The 13,249-nt window shown below is 47.0% G+C and overlaps 1 protein-coding gene across 2 annotated transcripts; it reads left to right on the top strand.

Annotated features, from left to right (window-relative positions):
* The first annotated feature begins 330 nt into the window (after nt 1-330).
* Nucleotides 331-12,634, top strand: LOC118208447 (Krueppel-like factor 15). 2 transcript variants are annotated; one of them, XM_035383141.1, is made up of 3 exons: nt 331-569; nt 2,648-3,886; nt 10,530-12,634. In XM_035383141.1, the coding sequence occupies exons 2-3, from the start codon at nt 2,757-2,759 to the stop codon at nt 10,696-10,698; spliced, it is 1,299 nt and encodes a 432-aa protein (XP_035239032.1). In that variant the 5' UTR covers nt 331-569; nt 2,648-2,756; the 3' UTR covers nt 10,699-12,634. The 2 variants fall into 2 exon arrangements, with proteins under 2 accessions (XP_035239032.1, XP_035239031.1); XM_035383140.1 differs by having other exon boundaries at nt 332-569; nt 2,645-3,886.
* The last annotated feature ends 615 nt before the right edge of the window (nt 12,635-13,249 follow it).

Below are 13,249 nucleotides of genomic sequence, written 5' to 3'. Positions count from 1 at the left end.
TTCAGAATTCATAATCACTCCAGATTCTATTTCTATGTATGAGTGAGAAAAGAAAAAGCAAACATGTGCAGCTTCTACTGTATTGCGTTTGAAAGCAGTTTAGCGACAAGCAATACGGAATTGTTTTCAAACACTGGGCACTAATGATCCCATGTGACCCCTGTAAGCTCAAAGCGCGGCAAATCCAGTCCCGTCGGGGATTTGTGAAGACAGAAGTCAGATTCCTGCACTGAGAAAGCCAGGTTGTTGTCTTCAAAGCCCAGGCTGACGCTGTTGCTCCATTGACTATAAACGCGGAGACCGGCCTCCAGGCTCCATTGGCCAATCGGAGCACAGAGAGAGGACGAGCCTTCACTAGCCTACCCCTGTTTCTACTCTTATAACTCGCACTCCTGTAGTCATGTGATGGTAATATACTACTACTACAGTGCTGAGCGGAGGCGGAGTAGCGCCGTTCGACATTGCAATGAGAAGCTCGTCTCAAGGACAAAACTCGCTGCACTTGTAATTGATCATTTTTAATCTGGAAAATTGGAATTTGATGAATTTTTAGTCGGCGCTGATGTAAGGTAAGGTCGGATGCGATGTTTTATCGTCCCTCCAAGTGCATGTTTCCAGCCTTGTATATACAGCGTCAGTCATGTGTCTCTTCCCTTCGGCATGCTGAGCGATGGACGAAAACATGTTTATGTTGTCGCGTACGGGGCGCGCTGCTCACGCGGTCGGATTAAAGGGGCGGTAAATACCGTGCCCAACACAATGTGCGATATGGATGGACACACATGAAACGTATTAGTGCTGCAAATAGTTATGTTTAAAATGAATTGTACATAACTAGTAAACAGCCTAATGCGAAATCAACTTAAATTAGCGTCGAATGCTATAGATATTTTGTTTAGCCTACGTTTTGCAAATCGTTTCATTGAACTGATACAAGAAGACGTTTGTAGATTGTTATCTTGCTTTAAGTAGCAACAGTAACCGCTGATATGAGAACATGTCCACGTTGCTTGGGAGGCTTGAACAATGAAGAAATACTGTACCAATTTATGGACTATAATTCAACTTGATTTTCTTTTATTATATTTAGGTCGAAACGGATTAGTTTCTCACATACACGCAATATAGATATAAGCATGTGCTGGTATTACTATCATTGTCGTTCTGGTATTGTTCCTCGCACTTGGCAGCCTGTGTTGTATTAATATCGGTGACAGCATGTGCTGTGGGTCGGGTTACTCTCGGTCATTGTTAATTGCTGGGCTGTATAAGTGGTCGCGCAATGGTGCAACCTGTCACAATCGCGGTCAGAGCAGCTTTATCTTGCAATTTATGGCTAAAGTTTGCTCAACACCGACATTGCATATAGCTGTGTGTGTGTGTGTGAGTGTGTGTGTGTGTGTGTGTGTGTGTGTTTGAAGGGAACTCACTGGAGAGTGTTTGAAGGGAAACGTCCTGGCAAAATAGACGTTCATTCATTACGTGTTATTTACAGGAGTATTAAGAATTTCTTAGTATTCCTGGAAGTTCCTAATAGCACTCTGGCGCGTTCTGCAAACTGAAAGAATGGCTTATTGGACGCAAACGGGATTTTTGTGAAGTTGAGACACAGTTTGCATGGATGAAATGAAGTTAATTACGCGAACGTTTTCCAGAAATGGGAGGTTCTAAATCCAGAAGGATATCAGTAAATGTTTACAGAACATTAGCTGAAAATCGAGAGGCCAGAACCCGGAGATGTGCGTAATACTTTCAGCATTATTTGCTCTTGGTGGTGTATTTGACTCGACCTTGTACATCTGCCGCCTGTGAACTTGAAATGGAAACGCGCTCTGAAGATTCCACGTCTGCGCACGTGGTATGTCACGCTTGCCCAACGCTGAGTGGAACTTTGGACGAACAAGAGGCGATAGGATTAATATTTCAACACGCTTGCTGGTTTACTGATCACTTGTTAAAATCTCACTCGCACGAACTTTTCATTTTGTACTAAAGTCGAGAGTCATGATATTTTAATAACGTCCTTCGTGAACACATTGTAGGATAATTTTTGTTATGCTCTTTGGTGTTCGTCTTAACTGTAGAGTTCTGCCAAGTACATAAAGGACGAAACTATTTGTAATAGTTTTTTGTTTATTGTGGTGCACAATTCATAACTAATTGTGAGTATTTGTTTTCAGGTATTTTTATTTAAAATGCGAAAAAATACCCTTGCTCGCTGAAAATGTGCAGAGCACATGTGTCTTGGACAATATTAATATTTTCCACAAAAGCTCTGTATCCAGTTTTTGGTTGACTCACTACTAGTGAGCACAGACACATTACTCATGCAACTCCCATAGTAGCCTATTACCTGCAGAAATGCAATAGCAACAGTCATTTGTGTTTTGAGCTCTGAGGTTTGACCACTTTGTTGAACTCTTACACTTAACCCTCCTCCACACTCCAGACCCCACCCCCCACCCCCACCCCCGTCAGTTCTGGGTTATTACATTTTGTGCTGTTTAATCTCAATTATGGTGCAAAGGAAAGGAAAACGACTGAAAAAATAAAATTCTTGAAAAAGTTACTGAATTAAAGACATTTTTTGAGCCTTGGCAGGCGTCCACAATGACGGTGACCTTCCTCTCTTTCTCTTTTGCAGGAGGAGGAGGAGGCCAGGAACATAAAAACATTAATAAACATATTGATATATATATATAGATATATAACTGGAAGGGACAACGTGCAGAGGGTTTTGATTGGCTGGGCCAGGAATGGTGGATCATTTGCTAGCGAGCGAGGAGACCTTTCTTCCTTATGCGGGCTCCCCGCTGCTGTACCACCTGTCGGACATGGCGACGGACGCGGGCGCCTACCAGGCGCTGCCCTCGCCCTTCTCGGAGGACGAGCTGAGCGACTCGTCCAGCCTGCGGTCCTGCTCCAGCCCGGAGTCCCAGGTGCTGGGCTCCAGCTATGGGAGCAGCTCCAGCGTGGAGAGCCAGGACAGCATCCTGGACTTCCTGCTGTCGCAGACCTCGCTGGGCGGGGCCTCGGCCGCCGTCGCCTCCCTGCCCGGCTTCCTGTGGGAGCCGTCGCCGCGGGAGACGCCCCGCCCGCCGCCGGTGAAGGAGGAGAGCTTCGACTTCCCCGTCTTCGCTCCCGACCTGGAGGACCAGTCGGGGCTGTTCCAGCCCACGCTGGAGGAGATCGAGGAGTTCCTGGAGGAGAACATGGAGGTGGTGACCCTGAAACAGGAGCCTGGGGAGCGGGTTCTGCCAGCAGGGGGCGGGGCTGGGGGCGGGGCTCATCACACAGACCAGAAGACGCCCACGTCCGGTGCCACTGTCCCCGCCCTTGCTGCCGGTACTGAGACCAAGAACGCGCAGTCTGGACCCGCCTTAGACCCGGCTGTTGATGGAGTAAAAATGGAGGAGGTTCCAGTGGGCGGGGCCGGAGGCGGGGTGCCGGTCATCCTGCAGATCCAGCCCGTCCAGATTAAGCAGGAGTCCCCGCCCCCTGGCCCGCCCTCCCAGTCGCCCTCAGACGTTAAAGTCGCTCAGCTCCTGGTCAACATCCAGGGCCACACCTTCGCCCTCGTGCCACAGCTGGTCGCCTCCTCCTCCAGCCTTGGGGCCTCGCCGAAGTTCGTCCGCATCGCGCCCGTCCCCATCGCCGCCAAGCCCCAGTGCCAGGGCGAGGGCGGGGCCGGGGGCGGGGCCGTGGGGCTGCTGGCGGGGGGGCAGAAGTTCCAGAAGAACCCGGTGGCGGACCTCATTAAAATGCACAAATGCACTTTCTCCGGCTGCAACAAGATGTACACCAAGAGCAGCCACCTGAAGGCCCATCTGCGCAGGCACACGGGGGAGAAGCCCTTCGCCTGCACCTGGGCCGGCTGCGGCTGGAGGTGAGACTGTGCAGGTGTGACTGTGCATGTGAGACTGTACGTGTGACTGTGGATGTGGGACTGTAGGTCTGTCTGTTCAGGTATGTCTGTGCAGGTGGAACTGTGCAGATGTGACTGTGCTGGTGTCTGTAGGTGTGTCTTTGCAGGTGGAACTGTAGGTCTGTCTGTTCAGGTATGTCTGTGCAAGTGAGACTGTGCAGGTGTGTCTGTGCTGGTGTGACTGCCTGTGTGGGTAGGACTATAGGTGTGTCTGTGCAGGTAGGACTGTACGTGTGTCTGTGCAGGTCACTGTAGGTCTGTCTGTGCAGGTAGGACTGTAGGTGTGTTTGTGCAGGTAGGAGTGTACTTGTGTCTGTGCAGGCAGGACTGTAGGTGTGTCTGTGCAGGTCACTGTAGGTCTGTCTGTGCAGGTAGGACTGTAGGTGTGTTTGTGCAGGTAGGAGTGTACGTGTGTCTGTGCAGGCAGGACTGTAGGTGTGTTTGTGCAGGTAGGACTGTAGGTGTGTTTGTGTAGGTATTGTTGGGTTGTTGTCTGAGCTGGCGATGTACAGTGTAAGTGTATATCTGAATATCCTGATATTTGAAATTCAAAACTTTAATAATGCAAACGAATAATGACTGTTTACTTCTTCGCATGGAGTTTTGTAGCTTGTTAAAACCGCCGTTTCTATTGCGTCAGAAAATGTGGACGTTACATCTCCTAAATACAAGAGGGCGATGCTGGCAAATAGACAGATCCGAGGTTGACATTTTACATATTTACATTAGCTGGGCGTACGTGTGATTGCTGACGTTAGCGTCTGCGTGCCTAGCGTCGGCCTGTGCCGATATTGCTCAGCCGCGTGCGCTGTCCTGAAACACCGATGTTAGCCACGCTAACTCCAGCGGCTTGCGCAAGATCTGGCTTCATCCCGCCTTCGGTGCGCGAAGGACGCCGAGCTTTCGCAGCTCGCTTTTTTTTTTACGGTTTGTGCCTTTTGCCAGCTTATATGGCTGTCTGTCTGAATCCCTATCAGACGCACTCTGCGTGAACCGAGCTCGCGAAGGCTGTGCCGTTTTAGCCGCAGTGGCGCGCACCGGTCTCAAGACCCGAGCAGATGTGAATGATCTCCGTATCAGAACGGCTGCAGGATTTATGATCTTGGCACCGACCCTTTCCTGAGCCGTTTAGACGGCTTACGCTGTGGATGTTATCCATTTGTGCAGCTGGCCTGGTCTGGAAGCACTCTGCTCAAATTTACAACACCTGCTGTACCCCACACAGGATTTAAACCCGCAACCTTGTGGTCGACTGAGTTGGACGGTGTCAGGTTGAACACAATTAGCTCTCTGGTTGTGAGCAGAAGGGAGGCTGTCTGTGTGGTACTCCACACCTTATGAGGGGTCCACATTACAGAAGGGGGTCCTGGGACAGGCTGGAACAGAACTGTCTCCTCGCTGTCCTGAACAGGGCGGTCCTGGGGGGGGGGGGGTCACACTCACGTACCCCTCACAGAGGACCTTTCCAAATATCCCTCTGCACACCTGAAGCTACAGGGGTGGTGGACTGCTAAATAAATGTATGTAATGTAATGGTGGAGGACTCAGCCCCTCTGTCTGAGAGAGCACTGAGTTCATCTCCAAGCTGAGAGTCTGCTCACCATTACAGCAAAGCGTTTATCACTTACAGCCTTTTCATGTTTTTTTTCCCCACTTTTGGGAATGGTGATTTGTGTTCACAAGTAGCAGGGCAGGGTCCAGATGGACATTTTTAGGCTGCCAGTTTGGTTTTTGATCCCCTTTGCGGACGGAGCAGCTGAGGGATCGCCTGACTTTTGAGCGATCGATCGTTCAGCCCGCAGGTCCAGAGGCTGTAACGTTAGCTGGCTTGTGAAATTCATCCACAAGTTCGGAATGTTTTTCAAATGTTGGGTTTCCTACAAAATGTAACAGCAATCTTGGGTGATTTCTTTCTTGTGATTTTTCCTGCGACATTTCTTAGGTGTATTGATGGGATGCTTAAATTATATATATATATATTTATTTTATTTGCTTCATCAACAGTATCATATACACCTTGTACCGCTGTTATTTGATCTGGATTTATAGATTTTTTCCATCTATACAGTTGTATATTTTACCATAGAAATGTGGGCACCTTACTCAAGGGTACAATGGCAGTGCCCCACCTGGGCTGGGATTTATACCTGCAACCTCTTACAGTTGCAAGCCTGAACCACTTCACTTGGTTCATTCAGCCTTTTGCTTAGGCGTACGTCATAGGACAGTTTGCCTTGCTTACCAGGGTTCGAATGAACAATGCGTTTGGTGTCACTAGGGTTGGTGTCTAGTGACGCCACTGATGGGAAATATATCGTAATATTTACGATTACAGGTAAGAAGGACATGTAAATGTTTCGACCCTCCCCGACCTGTTGTTTTTACCTCTTTTGGGGGGGGGGGGGGGGGGGTCCAAGTCTTAATTAGGGGGGTCAGACCCCCCCCAAACCCGTAATTCGAACCCTGTTGCTTGCGTCCCGTTTGTGTTCAGGCGCTGTAATTGTGAATGTTTGTTGAGTAGTTATTTCCTTCGGCTGTGGCGATGGCCCAGTGTGGCCCGATGTTAAACACTCACAGTCCCTTCGCTGGGTTCGAGTGCTCACAGAGGCCCTTATCTTTGTTTTGCCGCTGCCGGAATCGGAGATTGGACAGATTCGATAAGCCTTTGAAGTGCGGGCAGACTTTGTCCCCCCCGTCTGTCTGTTTGTTCTGACCGCACTGCGCTCGCTCGCTCGCTCGCCCCAGAGAGAGGGAGAGAGAGCTGGCAGACGGCACGGTCGAATCGGGGAAAGTGGTGTACAAACTGACCAGTAAGCGTGCCCCCCCCCCCCAGACCAAGGCCTCAATACGGACCCTCCCTCTCCAGATAGAACGTGGGGGGGGGGGGGGGGTTCCGTAGCGATGCTGGTAACATTTCGGTGATAGACGGAGGTCAGTGGAGGGTCCCCCAGGCCCTGTAGAGCATGTGTGTCACCACTCCTATTGCCCGTATTCAATCGACTTCTGTCCTTAAATTTGACTTACAAGTAAAGGGGCAAGTGTTTTACTTTTTCTTCTCTAATTCAGTTTTGCAAGTTAGTTCTTGTGCTTTAGTTGTAATTCTGGACATAGCCAAACTGTGTTTATGGAGAAAACCATATTTCATGCTTTTATGATTATTTACGACCTCCTCCATCTACACAAAGCACAAAATTATCTTTAAAGGCTGTTTAAAAAACATTACTTATTACCCATTTTCCAGACAGTCTCAACTTCAAAAGTAGATACAGCCAAGAAAGTTTACATATACCATAGCTTCATAAACTAAATTGCTGTTAATGTAAAGGAGGTTTTTTGATATTTTGCCTTTTTTCATTTTATGTGGTATTTTTTTCTGTAAAAACAGGCAAAAAATGCATTTTTTGACATTTGACATGAACATTTATTTTGACAAATGGCTCTGTAGATTATGAATTATTGAGTTATTTATTGCATTAAGACAAAAATAACTCTTAACTTCTTCCACTGAGTCCAACAAGTGGTTTGTGTAATATGCAAATAACCAAAAAATCTAAAATTCATAATAGAAAAATATTTAGCGCTTTAGTGTATGTTCAACTGGAAAAATTTTATTTGGATATGACCAACATATTTTTTTCTTCTCTGTTCACCAGTGATGCCACACCTTAAGGACAAATGTTGATTGAATACAGGTCAAAGTTAAGAACAAATGTTGATTGAATCCCAGCCACTGTGCTCTCCCTGTGCCAGATGAGACAAACCGAAGGAAATGGTGGTGTGAAAAGCTGGGGATGACTGTTGAGTGCTCATCCCATGTCCTGGATTAACCCCTGAAGAGGAACGTAGGCCTTCCTTCAGGGGCAGACTGCCCCCATGGAAAGGAATTTTACATTTTATTTACCCTTTATTTAACCAGGGTGATCGGCTGAAAACTTCGCTTTTTTTTGCAGTCACCCCAGAATCAAAGTGGGTATGAATGAAAGGGTTTTATGTGGCCAGTCTGACGCAGGGGGATGATTAGGCAGCCAGATGTTGAGAGCCGGTTACTTGAAGATTTGGCAAGGACAGGCGTTTGCACCCGTACTGCCATTGGATTGGTGAATGCCTCATCCAAAGGAGTGGACCTTACAGCTCAGCACCCCCATCATTGAGCTGGGCTATTTGATCTCTGTTTTGTAGAGAGGGAAGCGTGCCCCCTACTGGCCTCTAAACTCCTCTTCCAGCAGCACTCTAGTTTTCCCAGGTTAGCCATGAGAAGGGTATAAGGTGGTATGGCTGCTTAGCTTCAGTGATTAGCCATGAGAAAGGTACAGGGTGGTGTGGCTACTTAGCTTCAGAAGTTTAACTTAAGGGTACAAGGTAGTATGGCTGCTGGCCGTGGGACTCTATCTTTGACACACACACACACGCACGTACAATCACACACACACACTTGCAGTGCTGACAGTATTGCTGTATTTCCTTGCACTGGGTGAACACTGTGAGGAATGTTGTTTGGTTTGCAGCTCATTCTTGCTGCTAGCTTCCTTAGCGCTCATGTGCTTTGCTCTGGGAGCAGAGGATGAGTCTTGCGTAGCTTGCACGTGTGGACACGTTGCCCTCTGAGATGGGATTTTCGGAGGGAGGCGTGCGGCCTGGCAGCTGTTGTCTCTGGGAGGGCGTCAATGCTCCTGTTCTCAGTTTGAGCAAGCGTTAGTGAGATAACGAGGGTTCTGAGCACTAGTGAGCGGAGTGGGCTTGCAAGACTGCCTGTGTGAAATATCTTTCATTCTCCTGCGGTGATGTGGCCATTGCTTAGAGGCATATTTCACCCTACACAGATCTGCTTCCTGCTTGAGCATGTGCTCCTGGTTTCGGAGTGTATGTATGTGTATGCATGTTATGTGTGTGTGTACAGTATATGTCTGTGTTGTGTGTGTGTGTCCTGTGTGTGTTTATGTCTGTGTGTGTGTGTGTGTGTGTGTGTTATGTGTGTGTGTATGTCTGTGTGTGTGTGTGTGTGTGTGTGTGTGAGTGAGCGTATGCAAGGGTATATGTGTGTTTATGTGAGTGCATGCATGACTGAGATAGCGTCAGGTTGAAGATGATTAGCTGTCTGGTTGTGAGCAGAAGGGAAGCTCTCTGTGTGTAACTCCATACCTCCTGAGGGTCCACATTACAGAAGGGGGTTCAGGCCCTTAGTAAATACCACATGTCCAAAAACCACATGTGAACATCCAACATGTGAGAAGTACCCATGTGAACTATGAAATAATCCCACTTATAAAATGAGAGCAGGAAAAGGTAACCTGTGATATTTCAAGTCTCATGTTTTGTTTCCACATGTGAAAATTGTAGTTCACATTTTAAAAAGTATGTCAAGTGATAATGTGGAATTTTATGTGATTTCATGTCACATGTTTTGGTTCTGCATGTTGGAAATTTTCATTCACATTAATTCTGGTTCTTTATAGGACGGCATCATGGATATGGCTTTATGGATATGTATACATTTTAGACAGCCCATCACAGCACCAGTGTGCACCTAGCATCTTTCACTCCTTCAGGAGAGTGTGACGTTAGCGCCTAGCATTTTTCACTTCTTCAGGAGAGTGTGTCATTAGCACCTAGCATGTTTCACTGTTTCAGGAGAGGGGGACGTTAGCACCTAGCGTCTTTCACTGTTTCAGGAGAGTGTGAGGTTAGCACGTAGCATCTTCCACCTGTTTCAGGAGAGGCCGAAGTTAGCTCCTAGCATCTTTCACCTGTTCCTCTGCTCTCTGCTCTCAGCTTTTAGCTGAAGACCGTAGTTACAGTATGTTGTTAGGTCAATATCCACATATAAAGTTAATAGTAACGTGAGCCATATCTGTCCAGCGGCCATAACTGGTTCACGTTAAATCGCGCATGGTCTCAGAACACTTCCACAGGGGGCGATAAAGGGTGTTTGGAACCCTATGTTTTGGGTGATATAGGATCGAAGGACAGGATAGGACAGGATAGGATACTTCCACTGACTCAGTAATAACGCGCCTCATTTCCCCGCCGACTTTCTGCAGCATATCCCCATGTGAGAAGAATAAAGGCAATCTAACCTAATCTAATAAAATCTATTCCAATCTAATCTGAGGGCATTTGATCTAATAGCAGCTGACCCAGTTGTTAAAGATGGCTAGAGAGCCTGTTTCACGCTGCGCTGTCCTCATGTGTTTGTCTCCAACGTCTCTTGCACTCAAGCACACCGTGTCTCGTCCTGCTTGAACTTGCCTTAATAAACACACTGTGAACTAAGGGTACAGCCAGTGTACTGTGTGCTGAATGGTAGTGATAGGTCACTGGGATTTATGGGTGGGGCTACAGTGAGTTGTCGATCACTGACCTGTTTGAACCAGTCAAGAGGTTTAGCCTTGCCCAAAAAAAACTGGTGAGTCACTGAATACGTATTCTAGCTCCTCCCATTTTTAGGTTTTCTGAAAGCTTGCCCTCCCACCGCCACCTAGTGGTGTCTATCGCTGGCGATGGCAGCGGGCAGGAGGCATGCTGGGAGTCGGCGGGTTTTTTCGGAGCGGTAAGCTTATGTTCTCCTCTCCTCTCTCTCTCTCTCTCTCTCTCTCTCCTCCCTCAGGTTCTCTCGCTCGGACGAGCTCTCGCGACACCGGCGCTCCCATTCGGGGGTCAAGCCGTACCAGTGTCCCGTCTGCGAGAAGAAGTTCGCCCGCAGCGACCACCTGTCCAAACACGTCAAAGTGCACCGCTTCCCCCGAAACAGCCGAGCGGCGCGCCCCTCAAACTGACCGCCTCCTCTCTGACAGGCTAACAGCACGGGGGCCAAGGACCTGGGATGGAGAGAACCTGAGAGAGGGAGAGAAGGAGTGACTGAGAGAGGGAGAGAAGTGAATGAGAGAGGGAGAGAAGGAGTGAATGAGAGAGGGAGAGAAGGAGTGAATGAGAGAGGGGAGAGGAGTGAATGAGAGAGGGAGAGAAGGAGTGAATAGGTTTTATTTAGACTGTCAGAGTCAGATGGGAGAGACTGATAGTGTGAAGACAACAAACCAGAGAGAACAGAGAGAAAGAATGAGAGAGACTGAAATAGATTTATGCAGAGAGCAGAGAAAGATAGACTGCAAATGTATGAATGCCGGTATGAATGTTTGTGAGCGTATCTGTACGTGTGTGCGTGCGTGTGTGTGTGTGTGTGTTTCTGCATGAGAGAGAAAAGAATTAGAAAATGAGAGAGAGAATGAGAGAGAGAGAGAGGTATTGTCATAATTTATTGTGGGTGAAGTAAATGGAACAAAGGAAAAACAAACCTGTTACTTGATACGGTTTCTGTGTGGATGCTCGGCTGTTCCCACACCTCCCGATTTTCTCTGTTTTTCTGTGTTGTGTTTTTTTCTCAGATTTTAAATGAAAAGTATCAGAAGTGTATACGTTTGTGGTTTGATTTGTTGTTGGTGCACCTGCCTTTTCAAGTTGGTTGATTGTAGGATTAGGAAGTTCCCCAGTATTCCTTGTCTTTTGTCAACATTAGCTATGTTTCCATTTGAATTGCACAGGGAATTTGCTTTGGAGCAGAACAATCACTTTCGCTTTTGCATAAATCAGAAACTGAGAGTGTTTTCAATGTGTTTCTTTCAGGAACAGTGGTGTCACATGATCTGAGCATTGCTCAAGCTATTCTGCAGTATACATTTTGCACACATTTCAGCAATTTGCCATTTGCCATAATGTCTGCTTTTCTATAACTGTCGACATGATAAAAGTTCTGATCCGCAATTTTGCAGGAAATGGACTTGTTTTCATTTATTTATATTTGCATAATGCAAAGTTCAGTAGCCATGTTCCAGAATTGAATTGACGTCCGAAATGCTGATTGAAACGTTGCGACTAATGGCTACAATTTAAAGGGGCCGTTCTGTGTAGTTTACTGAGCCCTTTTAAAACACGGTCACTTGGAAATGCTTGAACTACTGACAGTAATCAGGATTATGTCACAATAAGCTATGGGGAAACTCTGAGACTGAAGCTTCAGCTCACACAGGAACTTGATCGTTTCGCACGGGCTCAAAGTTCTTCTCAACGGCAGGTTCACCAACAACGGGGCAAACTCACCGTAACAAAGAAAAATGCGCACACTGATCATTTTGTGATGTGTTCACGTGTCCACCAGCTGGCCTTTCAGATCAGTATTGACGAACTGCTCATCTTTTATTTAGTGTGTATTTTCATTGATCAGCTGCTGGTTTTGTTATTAATGTTTATGGGCTGTACTCAGTTTGCATTTGTCCCTTAACTTTGAAGTTGTACTTTTTCTTTGTAGTTTAATGTATTGTTCCAAACTCACCAAAATGTTTGTGAATAAAACAATATATAAATATCTCGCTTTTAATTTATGGTCAAAGATAAGGACAAATGTTAATTGAATTCCAGCCTATGTCTTTTTTTTTTCTTTGTGTAATTTTCTCTTTCTCTTGAAAGCCTTGCTGTTCAAATATCAAAATGTAATACATTTGTGTAGCCTTAATGTAAGAAGGCCTTAATGGGGGCCAACATCTTTAGCTATTTATAGGGGTAAAATGACTTTTTTATGGGAAAGAAAAGAAATCGTGTTGGCAGACCGCGGGGTGTGAATTTAAAGATGGAAAGCGAGAACAGTGTTTCTGAGTATAAGCTGAGATAACGAGTGAGCGTTCAGTAGCTGCAGCAAGTGGACGCCTCGACTTCGTTGTTCAAAAAGATCTGTCTGCCTCAAGTCTACAAACCGTGTTACTGGAACGCCGCCCCCCTCCTGCGTGCGGTTCCCAGCTCGTGCTGTTCGGAGCTGCGTTTCGTCCCGCTACAGCCCCGGTGCCTCTGGTTTGAGAAAAAAAACAAAACCGTCCTGACCCTCATGGTGCTACACGGTGCCCTCGGTACCCTCGGTCTCCAAAACGCTCGGGGGAAAGTTCTTCAAACGCGGCACGCAGAGGGACGAAAATGGGAGGAGCTACAACAGATGTGCCCGTGTGTCCCGCCTTTTTGTTTGCCCCGCCCCGTAACTGTGCATCTTACTTGTGGTGCTTTGACTGGTGCAGTCATTTGATTGGTGCAAACCAGCAAGTCGTTGCTGGTACACGATAACTGTCAATTTTAGGGGTTGTGAAGTCTCGTTCTCCCGCCATTTCGGGGTCTCCTCTTTTTTTTGCCCGTATGCTCTCAAAGAAACAAAATGGCCGCTGCAAAACTGTGTGTGTCGAATCAACCCTTGCAGAGTTTGTATGGGCTCAGGAGGGACCACATGCACTCTGTAAGAGCTCAAAGTACTCTGTCAGAGTTGAATTAACACTGACCATTTTGCAGCATGTA

This window comes from Anguilla anguilla, chromosome 11 (assembly GCF_013347855.1).
Source record: "Anguilla anguilla isolate fAngAng1 chromosome 11, fAngAng1.pri, whole genome shotgun sequence".
In the NCBI taxonomy this organism is placed as follows: domain Eukaryota; kingdom Metazoa; phylum Chordata; class Actinopteri; order Anguilliformes; family Anguillidae; genus Anguilla; species Anguilla anguilla.
The sequence above is the reverse complement of the archived record's forward strand: the minus strand, read 5'-3'. Positions and strand labels throughout refer to the sequence as shown.